General features: G+C 48.2%; 1 protein-coding gene across 1 annotated transcript in view; it reads right to left on the reverse strand.

Moving 5' to 3' along the window:
- Positions 1–1,444: 1,444 nt before the first annotated feature.
- The window catches only part of rpia (ribose 5-phosphate isomerase A (ribose 5-phosphate epimerase)), a 34,615-nt gene continuing 21,726 nt past the window's right edge, over positions 1,445–14,333 (reverse strand). The window contains exons 4-9 of the mRNA XM_045723808.2: positions 12,641–12,700; positions 11,711–11,775; positions 10,189–10,257; positions 3,134–3,275; positions 2,491–2,590; positions 1,445–2,032 (exon numbers count right to left, since the gene is read on the reverse strand). Coding sequence (XP_045579764.1) covers positions 1,935–2,032; positions 2,491–2,590; positions 3,134–3,275; positions 10,189–10,257; positions 11,711–11,775; positions 12,641–12,700 — 534 coding nt within the window. The 3' untranslated portion in view covers positions 1,445–1,934. The remainder of the gene's footprint in view (positions 2,033–2,490; positions 2,591–3,133; positions 3,276–10,188; positions 10,258–11,710; positions 11,776–12,640; positions 12,701–14,333) is intronic.

Below are 14,333 nucleotides of genomic sequence, written 5' to 3' on the forward strand. Positions count from 1 at the left end.
TAGTGCGTACAGCCCAGTACATCACTGAGGACAAACTTCCTGCCATCCAGAACCTCTTTACCAGGCGATGTCAGAGGAAGGCTCTAAAAATGGTCATAGATTGTTCTCTCTGCTACCGCACGGTAAGCGGTACAGGAGCACCAAGTCTAGGTCCAAAAGACTTCTAAACAACTTCTACCCCCAAGCCATAAGACTCCTGAACATCTAATCAAATGGCTACCCAGACTATTTGGATTGGCCCCCCTACGCTGCTGCTACTCTCTGTTATTATCTGTGCATAGTCACTTTAATAACTGTACCTACATGTACATATTACCTCAACTGGTACCCCCTGTATTGCCTCACTATTGTTATTTTACTGCTGCTCTTGAATTATTTGTTACTTTCATTTCTTATTATTTTGGAAAACATTTATTACGGTATTTTTATACTGAATTGTTGGTTAAGGGCTTGAAAGTAAGCATTTCACTGCGAGGTCTACTACACCTGTTGCATTCAGCATTTCACTGCGAGGTCTACTACACCTGTTGCATTCAGCATTTCACTGCGAGGTCTACTACACCTGTTGCATTCAGCATTTCACTGCGAGGTCTACTACACCTGTTGCATTCAGCATTTCACTGCGAGGTCTACTACACCTGTTGCATTCAGCATTTCACTGCGAGGTCTACTACACCTGTTGCATTCAGCATTTCACTGCGAGGTCTACTACACCTGTTGCATTCAGCATTTCACTGCGAGGTCTACTACACCTGTTGCATTCAGCATTTCACTGCGAGGTCTACTACACCTGTTGCATTCAGCATTTCACTGCGAGGTCTACTACACCTGTTGTATTCGGCTCATGTGACATATAACATTTGGTTTGTATTGAACACTATTCCAAAGGAAAAACAATGGTCCACTTTCACTTTTTGAGGATCTGAGGACCCATGCCAAACCTTTTCAACGTGGATGTTGGAGTTTGATAACTGAGGATGGCGTTGGGGAAAAAAGTGCTTAGGTACTGAATAGACTGATCCCCATTCCAACATAATACTTACTCTCAAGGTTTCCTAAGCATATTGAAAATGAGTGCAGTTTCAGGCTGGTTGCATTGGCGCTAGCTAGCTAACGTTACCATGCTGGCGCTAGCTAGCTAACGTTACCAAGCTAAAGCTAGCTTGCCCAGAAGTTGATAACATCAACAATATTTGCCTTTTTTTTTTTATCCCGAGTTTACGTCAAAATGCTCACACGGACGTTTCCCCATTCGGTGGAATAAATAATGCCTTATTACAACGTGGTACTGTAAACGCATCGTTAGAGGCTGGTGTGTTTAATACATGGCTACTGATGGTAGTGGAGGAGCTCGGCTAATAGGTGAACATTCAGCACAAACACTATGATAGTGTTATTTCACATGTAAAACCCCAAACGGCGTCCATACAGAGGCACCACAATATTTTGCTTTGCCACCTGGAATTTATTTAGAGTAGGCAAGAATGTATTACCTCATTTTTCATCGTGCTCCTAAATGTATTTATGTCCACCTAAATTTTTCAACTTATAAACATATAAAAAGGTAGAGCCTGTACCTGTCATGGTCGATGTTGAGGTTGTGAGGTCAACCTGCAGTTATACACCATTCAGTCTGTCAGATCAGGCAGAGTCCATAGGTGATAGAATATTGGCTGTTTCCCCAATGGCACCCTATCCGCTACATAGGACCCTAAACCCATAGGGCTCTGGTCAAAAGTAGTGCACTTTGTAAAAGGATAGGGTGCCATTTGGGACTTAATATATAGAGGCACTGTGGTTTAGATGGTGGTCCCAGAATACAATATAAGGCACTGTGGATGAGATGGTGGTCCCAGAATACAATATAAGGCACTGCCGTTTAGATGGTGGTCCCAGACAGGAAGGTTGGTGGAAGGTGTCAGGTCCCAGTCAGGTCAGTTGACTGGAGGGTCTCTCACACGAACACTACCATCCTCCATCCCAAAGTACACCCTCTCAGCCATCCCCACAAACAGACCTGTCTCTACCACACCTAGAGAGAGGAAGAGGGAGGAAGAGAGAAATATGGTTCTCTCTGTTCCAGTTTCACTGAAGAAACAGGAAGATCACTAGCCACGCTGTCTGTTATGAAAAAGCCAACTGACACTTGCTCTTGTGTTACTGACTTGTTGCACCCTCGACAACTACTACGATTATTATTATTTGACCATGCTGGTCACCAATGAACATTTGAACATCTTGGCCATGTTCTGTTATAATCTCCACCCGGCACAGCCAGAAGAGACCCCTCATAGCCTGGTTCCTCTCTAGGTTTCTTCCTAGGTTTTGGCCTTTCTAGGGAGTTTTTCCTAGCCACCGTGCTTCTACACCTGCATTGCTTGCTGTTTGGGGTTTTAGGCTGGGTTTCTGTACAGCACTTTGAGATATCAGCTGATATAAGAAGGGCTTTATAAATACATTTGATGATGACAGAAACAGAGCTGTGTGTACCTGGTATCATCTTAATAGCGGTATTGACCTCCTTCCAGTTGTGAGCGTGTTCAAACTTCCAGTCCAGAATGAAGTTACTGTTGTCTGTTACCACTGGACCCTGAGATGGGGGGGGGGGGCAAATCACATTAGTTACATTGACATGTCGGTCATTTATCAGACGCTCTTATCCAGAGAAACTTAAGGTTGTGAGTGGATAAGTTTTTGTATTTCTACGTGCTGGTCCCCCGTGGGAATCGAACCCACAACCCTGGGGTTGTAAGCACCATGCTCTACCACAACACTACATCTCAGAGGGAGATGAATCAGAACAGCCGCTAGTGGACAGGAAGACCAATCAAAACCCTCTGCCTCTCACTTACATAGAGTGTAACCATCTCAACCTCCGTTAGTCCAACGGTTCACGTAGGTAATTTGTTGTGTATTATAGTGAATATAAAATGTCAACTTCAGAAATGTAACCAATTCATGCAGTAACTACAACAGACCATAATGAATTGCATTCAGTTTCGATCGCTATTGAAAATGTTTCTGTCGTGGCCAGAAGGAACAATGACGTTGTTTTTTGAACAAAGCATGCCACTCCATCTTTAGAGAAGTGATTAAATGAAATGGAGCAGAAAGCAGGAAGATGGTGACTCACAGCTTTACTGACGGCCATACGGAGTACCGCCTCCCCACCGAAGCGCTTGGCTATAGTCCTGGAGACGGGGACGTAGGCCATAGGGATCACCTCAATAGGAACACCCTTCTTCCACTGCTGGCCCAGGGTCGCGGAGTCCTTCCTATAGGGGGGGGGGGGGGGGGGGGGGGGTCAGGGGCTGGTGAACTTTAACCTTTAGGCAAGTGTATGTTTATTTGTATTTAAAACCTGTATGATACTTAGCCAAAGTTAACAAATCAATAAATCAACAATGTTAAAAGAAATCCGTAATTCCAGGAGACTATGGAACACTATTTTGCCCATTTGCGTGTCAAAAAAAGATGCGTCAAAATGTTATTTGACATGTGTCAAATGAGCTTGTTGACCAATCAGGACCTGAATATGACTGTGCGTCACAATTTAACACGTTCATACATTTCTAACGTAGTTATTACACATTGATTACACAATCACTCGTATTTCATAATCGCAACCATTCCGCAATACGTGTGCTATGATGCTGGTAAAGTTGTCTCGTGCACCTACAGTGCTGGTCATAAAAACTAAAAAAAATCTAGCTAGTTAATGGATGCAAACAATGTTCTTCCCCAAAAACACAGCAAAACTACATCTGTTTCAGTAGCTATAGTTAGCTAGCTAGGTGTAAGCCTAATTTATAAGACAGGTCTTATTTGATTAATGGAGGTCAGAACCATCTATGTGAAGCTAGACACGATAAGGATTATCCGCAATAGTGGACTTGGCGGTTAGCCTTCAAAATAGAGGTATGTCATTGAAAGTGATGCAAATTAATACAAATAGTAGTATTTTGCCATAATTGAATAGATCATGCTAAACAAGGTTGGAATGTTATATAAAAATAAAAAATACAATCATTTGTTAATTTGACAAAAATCTCCTGAAATCACACTGGATGCATTAGACTTTAGAATTGCATTGGGGGACATACTTATTTCCCTGTACAGCCTTACCTATGGATTATTTCCCTGTACAGCCTTACCTATGGATTATTTCCCTGTATAGCCTTACCTATGGATTATTTCCCTGTACAGCCTTACCTATGGATTATTTCCCTGTACAGCCTTACCTATGGATTATTTCCCTGTACAGCCTTACCTATGGATGGTGGATCAATGACATGGGGTATCAGTCTACTCTGTGACTCCCAGAGATCATTAGCATCGTAGCTCTTATTGTGGGACTCTGAAACCACTGAATTGAGCCACATGTATTGTACCAGTCAACCTACTATGTATATTGTAGATGATGGTAGACTACAAAGGAAAAACAATACTGTGTGGATGTTTTGGAGTCTGATAACTCTGGAGGACGTTGGGTAAAAATATATTGGGTATTGAGTAGACTGAAACCCCATTTCATTGATCCCCACTCCTTAGGTAAAGCTGTACAGTAATATTAATGTCAATACACACATTAGGCTGACTGGGGAGGTGATTTCACAGTCATAAGAGCTACAACGCTAATATTTGCGTAAACTCTTCCCAGTTGTGTTCTGTGGGTGTCACTGTCGACTGATACCTCTTTTCATTGCTTCACATTCCAACCTTGTTTAAAATCATCTAGTCTAAATATGGCACGATTCCACCAACTGTAACCTTCTGAGTCACTTTCAAAGAGGTATTTCTATTTTGAAGGCACACTGCAAATTCCACTATTGTGCCTAATCCTTATAACGTCATTACCTGGTACTCCCTGTATATAGCCACGTCATTACCTGGTACCCCCCCCTGTGTATAGCCACGTCATTACCTGGTACCCCCTGTGTATAGCCACGTCATTACCTGGTACCCCCTGTGTATAGCCACGTCATTACCTGGTACCCCCTGTGTATAGCCACGTCATTACCTGGTACCCCCTGTGTATAGCCACGTCATTACCTGGTACCCCCTGTGTATAGCCACGTCATTACCTGGTACCCCCTGTGTATAGCCACGTCATTACCTGGTACCCCCTGTGTATAGCCACGTCATTACCTGGTACCCCCTGTGTATAGCCACGTCATTACCTGGTACCCCCTGTGTATAGCCACGTCATTACCTGGTACCCCCTGTGTATAGCCACGTCATTACCTGGTACCCCCTGTGTATAGCCACGTCATTACCTGGTACCCCCTGTGTATAGCCACGTCATTACCTGGTACCCCCTGTGTATAGCCACGTCATTACCTGGTACCCCCTGTGTATAGCCACGTCATTACCTGGTACCCCCTGTGTATAGCCACGTCATTACCTGGTACCCCCTGTGTATAGCCACGTCATTACCTGGTACCCCCTGTGTATAGCCACGTCATTACCTGGTACCCCCTGTGTATAGCCACGTCATTACCTGGTACCCCCTGTGTATAGCCACGTCATTACCTGGTACTCCCTGTATATAGCCACGTTCTTACCTGGTACTTCCTGTATATAGCCATGTCATTTTTAGACTATTGTTTTTTGTTATTCACTATTTATTCCTTGCGTCACTGTTTCTATTGTTTATTTCTCTCTGCATTATTGGAAGAGGACCCTGTTATATCTAGCCTAGCTGTAGAAGAACGCACGTCTGCACGGTTTCACATTGTACATCACTCTGTCGTTTAATGACATGTGCCACTCATCCTGACAACCCATTCATCCATAAAGCAGCACACTGTCGTAAACCATAACAACGTACAGTATGCCGTACAGCACGTCGTACCATACATAACATTTCCCCCCCCTTTCCAAAACCAGGGACTGGTACCATATATAAAATGTCCATAGGGCAAGAACCTAGAGTGATACCTGTAAGAAATAAAACAACCTTTAAACAGAAGGACTCTCCAAACTAACCAGTTCAGTCCATTAACCTGGAGGTTGACTAAGACACCTACCGGAGCCTAAGAATGAAAAGAGGTTAAGTAGTCCCCCAGATGAGCAGGGCGAGTTCGTGCCCGCATAGGCCTTTCTTCAACCGCCACCGCTTGTGGCTCTGGCCCTTGGGGAGCCCGTAGAGGCTGGGGCTCGGGTGGTAGTGGTGGGGGAGGTCCATCCGGTGGCGTCTCTGGCCTGCATGTCTGTTCTGTGTGCATTCGTATTCCTTGAGGAGCAGGGACTTTCCTGAGGCGGCTGGCGTGTCAGCGTGATCCATTGCTCAACATGAATGTGGCGGGCCCCAGTTGTCGACTGACCTGCAGGGGTTCCGACCAGAATGAGGCCATTTTGTTGCACCGCTGAGGCCGTCGGGCTCGGACCCAGTCAGACACTTGGATGATCGACTTCTTCACCCTGTGTGCCTTGTCAAAACGCTGTTTCATTGCTCTTTGGTGCCTGGTCACTGCCTGCTGTTCTTGGGTGCACCTAGTCGCCGGTTCTGCAACTCTCTGTGTTCTGAGTCTGTCCAGTGGCAGTTCCATCTCACGACCTAGCATGAGGGATGCCGGGGAGGCCTGTGTTGTTGTGTGTTTGCTTGCTCTGTAGTGCATTAGCGTTTGATTCAAAGCAGTTTGGAACGTGCACCCCTGGACCAGGTGCGCTCTGATGCCGTTCTTCAGCGTTTGGTTGAAGCGTTCCACCCCTCCGTTAGCTTGTGGGTTGTAGTAGGCCGTGCGGATGTGTTTGATTCCCTTGTTGCTGAGATATGAGGAGAACTCGGCAGAGATTAGCTGGGGCCCATTGTCCGTGGTAAGGGTGAGGGGCAGGCCCCACCTTGTGAACAGGCTGTCTAGGATGTCCACGATGGCCTGTGCTGTGACAGTTCCGACAGGAACCACTTCTGGCCACTTAGAGTGGAGGTCATACACCACCACCAGGAAGCGCTGATGGCGAGGGACTGCGTGACCATGGATCTCGCCACAGATGTCCAGTTGGATGTGCTCCCAGGGGCGGGACGGCCATGCGAGAGGCTGCAGGGGGGGTGGGGCGGACTGTCCTGTTTTCCCACTGAGGAGGCATGCAGCACAATCCCTGACCAGGGCTTCAATGTCGTGGTCGATGCCTGGCCACCACACAAGGTCTCGACATCGCTGTTTGACCTTCACTATGCCCAAGTGCCCCTCGTGCGCCATGGATAGAACACGCGCACGCAGACCACTTGGGACCACAGTGCAAAACCCTCGAGAGACACAGACTTCTTCCCAGCAAGACAGTTCGTGCTTCACCCTGGCAAAAGTCGCCAGCTCTTCCGGCACGTGTGCTGGCCATCCAGTGCGTATGTAGGTGCGCAGGGTAGACAGTGTGGGATCCTGTTCCGATGCTTGCTTCAGCTCCTCCAGTGAGACAACTGACTGAAGAGGAGCGTAAAGCATTTGTACGAGCTCTGTTTCGTTGTCGTCTGGCAAGACGGTCGGAGTAGGAGCGTCAAAGGAGCGTGAGAGGAGGTCTGCCACCACGTTATCCCTCCCTGGAGTGAACTTCAGCTGATAGTCGTACTGTCTGAGGCGGTCGGCCCATCTGTGCAGCCGAAGTGGCTTGTGGCCAGTTCCTGATGCCGACAGTAGCGTTGTGAGGGACTGGTGGTCGGTTCGGAGCGTGAACAGACGGCCATAGAGGTAGAGGTGCCACCTTTCGCATGCCCAGACACAGGCCAGTGCTTCTCGTTCGCCCACAGAGTACCGTTGTTCTGTGGGGCTCAGGGCCCTTGAGGCGAAGGCGACGGGCCTCTCAATGCCATTCTGCAGCTGTGAGAGGACAGCTCCTAGTGCTCCAGCTGAGGCGTCACGTGACAATGGTGGGGCAGACGGGGTCAAAGTGAGCCAAGACTGGGGCTGTGGTGATCCTGTGGACGGCTTCAATGTTCGACATGAGTGGGGCAATGCCTTTGGCCGACAGGCGGAACCCCACAAACTCGACGGCTGGAGCTGCAAAGGTGCACTTTCCACCGTTAAGGGTCAGGTTGTTCTGCAGTAGAGCGCTGAATACTCTGTGGAGTCGATAATCATGGATGTGGAGGTCAGGACCGTGGACCACGATGTCATCCAGATAGACCGCCACCCCAGGTATTCCAGCGAGGATGGTGCTCATCACCTTCTGGAAGCAGCTGGGGGCGGAGTTAAGTCCAAAAGGCATGCGTGTATATCTGAACACGCCAGCATGTGTGACAAAGGTAGTGAGATCTCTGCTAGCTGCATGGAGGGGTACCTGAAGATAACCCTGACGAAGGTCAAGCTTCGTGAAGATCTTGGAGCCATGGAATTGTGCGGTCAGCTCCTCAGCTGTAGGCAACGGGTACTTATCCGGGACAACGGCCTTGTTCACAGCACGAAGATCCACGCAGGTCCGGATTCCACCTGACTTTTTGGTTGCAATGACTAAGTTTGAAATCCAGGGGGCAGCGTTGACTGGCTCAATGATGCCTGCATCCAACTGTGCCTGGAGATCTTTTGTGACATCATCACGCAGTGCAAAGGGAATGCGCCGCAGGGGCTGCATGACTGGGGTCACTTCCGGATTCACTAGGGGCCTGTGAGTAAAGGCTGTGAGGCAGCCCAGTCCATCAAAAAGAGTTGGCCAGTTCTGTTGCCATGTGCAGGTAACCTGGTGGATAGCTGACCCACTGTCATCTCTCAGCGTGAATCCCAAGCCTGTGAAGAGGTCGAGGCCCAAGAGGTTGGCACCCCGCTTTGCAACATGAAATGTGAATGATGGCAGATGCTTGGTGCCGTAGTGTACTGGGACCTGGAGGGTGCCTACAATGTCTATCTTGGATCTACCGTACCCACACAGGGCAGTGGAGGGCTGTTGGAGTGGTAGGTGACTGAAAAACTTGTAGTAAGTGGCAAGGTTGAGCAACGACACCGCAGCGCCAGTATCCAGCAGCAAAGGCAAACCCACCTCACCCAGCTGCACAGTGCATGTCCTGAATGACACATGGTTGGTGGAGACAGTTCGGATTTCCGTGCGTTCATGTTGAGAGTGAGATGAAACTAAGGGCCTGTGCTGGGTGGAGCTAGTAGCTGGGGCAGAACGACACACTTTTGCAAAGTGATTGTATTTTGAACAGTTCTTGCATATTTTCCCACGGGCTGGGCAGTTTGAAGCCCTTGAATTGTGAGAGCTAGCCCCGCAGTTGCCACAGCTACTTCTGTTCGTTTGTCTGTGTGCCTGCTGCACGGGCATGCCGGTGTCTGTGTCCATGCAGCTATCAACGTGGGAGGCCATGCACAGCGCGTGATCGTTGTAGTGCGCCTGCTCGGGCTGAAGCTGCTGTGTGAGAATGGCTGGGGGCCGAGTGTATGCTGCAGATCTGTCTGTTAGCATAGTAGAGCATTCCAACGCCGCTTCAACCTGGAGTGCTATTTTAATAGCTCCATCTAGTTGTAAATTATCCGATTCCAAAAGCAGTTTCTCCCTTGTCTTTTCACATAACGTCCCCTCTATCAACTGATCCCTGATGATCTCGTCCTGAAGTGTCCCATAGTTACAAGAGCTAGCCAAATCCCTCAGATTAGCCACGTAGCTTTGAATGGACTCACCCGGCCGTTGGTGTCTCTTCCGTAGCCGGTAGCGTCGGAGGAGCACTCGCTCTTTCCCGGTGAAATGGTTCCGTAGGAGGCTGACTGCAGCAGTGAATGTAGGAGCTGATCCAAGCGCTCTGAAAATCCTTTGTCCCTCTGTACCGAGGCAGTGACGGAGCAGTGCTGTCCTCCGCTTGTCGGAGATTGTAGAAAAGTCCATAGCTTCGATATAAGTGTTAAAGCTATCAAGCCAGTTATTCCACGGGACTGGAGGTTCGCCAGGCACGGCGAGGAATGGTGCCGGCGGTGGTAAACTGAATTCAGCCATCTTCGTCGCCAATGTTATATCTAGCCTAGCTGTAGAAGAACGCACGTCTGCACGGTTTCACATTGTACATCACTCTGTCGTTTAATGACATGTGCCACTCATCCTGACAACCCATTCATCCATAAAGCAGCACACTGTCGTAAACCATAACAACGTACAGTATGCCGTACAGCATGTCGTACCATACATAACAGACCCGTAAGTAAACATTTCACTGTTAGTCTACACGTTTTATGTGACAATTTCAACTTCATTTGAACACAGACCCACCTGAAGTCAGCGATGACGATGAAGTGTTTGGCACAGCCTGCTACGATCTTCTCCTGAGTCAGACAGCCTCTATTATATGTGAGTGAGTGAGAGAGAGAAGAGAGAGACACAGAGAGAGAAGATGTGTAGTCAGGGAGCCTGACAGCATGGATAGCAGAGCCTTCACATCACTTGTGTTACTGCCGAACTTAAAATGGATTCAGTTGAGATGTTTAGGGTCACTAGCCTACATACAATACCCCATAAATGACAAGTGGAATAATGTTTTATTAAAATGATTCAAAATGAAAAGCTAAAAGTGTATTGACTCAATAAATATTCAACCTCTTTGTTACTAAATAAGTTCAGGAGTAAAAAAGCGCTAAACAAGTCACAGGTTGCATAGACTCACTGCGCAATAATGACTCCATCTCTGTACCACACACACACACAGGTCCCTCAGTCGATCAGCGAATTTCAAAACACAGATTCAACCACAAAGACCAGGGATGATTTTCAATGCCTCACAAAGGGCATCTATTGGTAGATGGGTAAAATAAATAACAAGTAGACAATATCCCTTTGAGCGTGGTGAGGCTATTAATTACAGTTTGGATGGTGCATCAGTACACCCAGTCACTACAAAGATACAGGCGTCCTTCCTAACTCAGATGCCGGAGAGGAAGGAAACCACTCAGGGGTTTCACCATGAGGCCAATAGGAGAAAACTGAGGATGGATCAACAACATTGTAGTTACTCCACAATACTAACCTAAATGACAGAGAAAAGGAAGCCTGTGCAGAATAAAAATAATTCAAAACATGCTTCCTGTTTGCATCAAGGCACTGAAGTAACACTGGAAAAAATATGGCAAAGCAATTCACTTTTTGTCCTGAATTCAAAAAGTGGTGTGTTTGGGGCAAATCCAATACAATACTGAGTACCACTCTCCATATTTTCAACCATAGTGATGGCTGCATCATGTTATGGGTATGCTTGTAGCATGGATAGCATGTAGCCTGGCAGCATGGATAGTAACAGGCTAGCCTAGAACCTGACTGTATTCAGGGAGCCTGACAGCATGATAGTAACAGGCTAGCCTAGAACCTGACTGTATTCAGGGAGCCTGACAGCATGATAGTAACAGGCTAGCCTAGAACCTGACTGTAGTCAGGGAGCCTGGCAGCATGGATAGTAACAGACTAGCCTAGAACCCGACTGTAGTCAGGGAGCCTGACAGCATGGATAGTAACAGGCTAGCCTAGAACCTGACTGTAGTCAGGGAGCCTGACAGCATGGATAGTAACAGGCTAGCCTAGAACCTGACTGTAGTCTGGGAGCCTGACAGCATGGATAGTAACAGGCTAGCCTAGAACCTGACAGGCTAGCCTAGAACCTGACTGTAGTCTGGGAACCTGGCAGCATGGATAGTAACAGGCTAGCCTAGAACCTGACTGTAGTCAGGGAGCTTGACAGCATGGATAGTAACAGGCTAGCCTAGAACCCGACTGTAGTCTGGTGAATAAGACAGAAGCGTCTTACCCTCCTCCCTTGATGAGTGTGAGAGCAGCATCTACCTCGTCCGCCCCGTCGATGGCCACGTCCAGCTGGGAGGGGTTAGAGGGCAAACACCATACACAGGGCCAACGTTACAGTTCAGAAATATTTATTTTGAAGGTCTGAGTTTTGAAAATGCATATCTGTTTTAAACCATTTCACCTGGTTTTTATATTGAGTGTTTTTTTTTGCTTCAATAGAGTGATCAGGGACGTGCAACACATTAGGCTGAAAACAGCTTCATTTTTCATCAGATGACAACAGAAGTGCAAAGCTATATGGCTGGTAGACACATGTAAGTGAACTTATAAAAGCAAGGTATTTTTTGCAAAAACAATGCATGGCCATCATTTTTCTAATGTTCATCATAGGAAGAATGTATCCAGCTACATTTCCTAATGTTTTGCTTAAAGTTAGTCTCGCATTTTACCTGAGAAAAAGAGTCTGGCTACACCGAGAAAAGTAGAGAGAAAAGCATCTCCATATCAGTCAGAGCTCTGCCTGGTCCTGAATTATGAGTTTAGAACTGAAGCACAAAATTAGTCTGCCGCCGAGCAGAAATTACAAGAAGGATTTGAGACCTGTGTTTATAAAAAGCAGCAAGATCTCTTAGGCATTTAATCGTTCTTTGTGTGTGTGAGAAAAGGGCAGAATTCTGTTTTTACACGACCCCCCGATACAACACTGCCGACGGGAACTACACGACCCCCCGATACAACACTGCCGACGGGAACTACACGACCCCCGATACAACACTGCCGACGGGAACTACACGACCCCCGATAACGACACGACCCCCGAGAACTACACGACCCCCGAGAACTACACTGCCGACGAGAACTACAGGCAACTGAAACATTGAAAACAGCATTGCAACACATCAAAAGCTGGTGAAGTTGTTTCTAGCTGAAGTACCTCTGGGTGTCTGTCCAGATCCGACAGGGTTAGACCATGCTGCAGAATCAACTGACGAGCCTAGAGTTGAGGAGGGAGAGAGGATAAGGCACAAAGGAAGTTGAGCTGTAAATGTTGTCTGCGTTTGTTACACCACAGAGTCACAACTTACATTTTACATTTTTACATTTTAGTCATTTAGCAGACGCTCTTATCCAGAGCGACTTACAGTAGTGAATGCACTGGCCCCCCGTGGGAATCGAACCCACAACCCTTGCGTTGCACACACCATGCTCTACCAACTGAGCCACAGGGAAGACCATGGAGGAGAGAGGTGAGAGAGAGAAAGAGAACGAGAGGTGAGAGAGCGAGAGGTGAGAGAGAGAGAGAGAACGAGAGAGAGAACGAGAGTTGAGAGAGAACGAGAGGTGAGAGAGAGAGAGAACGAGAGGTGAGAGAGAGAGAGAGAGAGAACGAGAGGTGAGAGAGAGAGAGAGAGAACGAGAGGTGAGAGAACGAGGTGAGAGAGAGAACGAGAGGTGAGAGAGAGAGAACGAGAGGTGAGAGAGAGAGAGAGAACGAGGCGAGAGAGAGAGAGAGAACGAGAGGCGAGAGAGAGAGAACGAGAGGCGAGAGAGAACGAGAGGCGAGAGAGAGAGAGAACGAGAGGCGAGAGAGAGAGAGAACGAGAGGCGAGAGAGAGAGAACGAGAGGCGAGAGAGAGAGAACGAGAGGCGAGAGAGGTGAGAGAGAACGAGAGGTGAGGGAGAACGAGGTGGGAGAGAGAGAACGAGAGGTGAGAGAGAGAGAACGAGAGGCGAGAGAGAGAGAGAGAACGAGGCGAGAGAGAGAGAGAGAACGAGAGGCGAGAGAGAGCGAACGAGAGGCGAGAGAGAACGAGAGGCGAGAGAGAACGAGAGGCGAGAGAGAACGAGAGGCGAGAGAGAGAGAGAACGAGAGGCGAGAGAGAGAGAGAACGAGAGGCGAGAGAGAGAGAACGAGAGGCGAGAGAGAGAGAACGAGAGGCGAGAGAGGTGAGAGAGAACGAGAGGTGAGGGAGAACGAGGTGGGAGAGAGAGAACGAGGTGGGAGAGAGAGAACGAGAGGCGAGGGAGAGAGAGAACGAGAGGCGAGAGAGAGAGAGAACGAGAGGCGAGAGAGAGAGAACGAGAGGCGAGAGAGAGAGAGAACGAGAGGCGAGAGAGAGAGAACGAGAGGCGAGAGAGAGAGAGAGAACGAGAGGCGAGAGAGAGAGAGAACGAGAGGCGAGAGAGAGAGAGAACGAGAGGCGAGAGAGAGAGAGAACGAGAGGCGAGAGAGAGAGAGAGAACGAGGCGAGAGAGAGAGAGAGAACGAGAGGCGAGAGAGAGCGAACGAGAGGCGAGAGAGAACGAGAGGCGAGAGAGAACGAGAGGCGAGAGAGAACGAGAGGCGAGAGAGAGAGAGAACGAGAGGCGAGAGAGAGAGAGAACGAGAGGCGAGAGAGAGAGAACGAGAGGCGAGAGAGAGAGAACGAGAGGCGAGAGAGGTGAGAGAGAACGAGAGGTGAGGGAGAACGAGGTGGGAGAGAGAGAACGAGGTGGGAGAGAGAGAACGAGAGGCGAGGGAGAGAGAGAACGAGAGGCGAGAGAGAGAGAGAACGAGAGGCGAGAGAGAGAGAACGAGAGGCGAGAGAGAGAGAGAACGAGAGGCGAGAGAGAGAGAACGAGAGGCG

This window comes from Salmo salar, chromosome 09 (assembly GCF_965601325.2).
Source record: "Salmo salar chromosome 09, fSalSal1, whole genome shotgun sequence".
Lineage (NCBI taxonomy): Eukaryota > Metazoa > Chordata > Actinopteri > Salmoniformes > Salmonidae > Salmo > Salmo salar.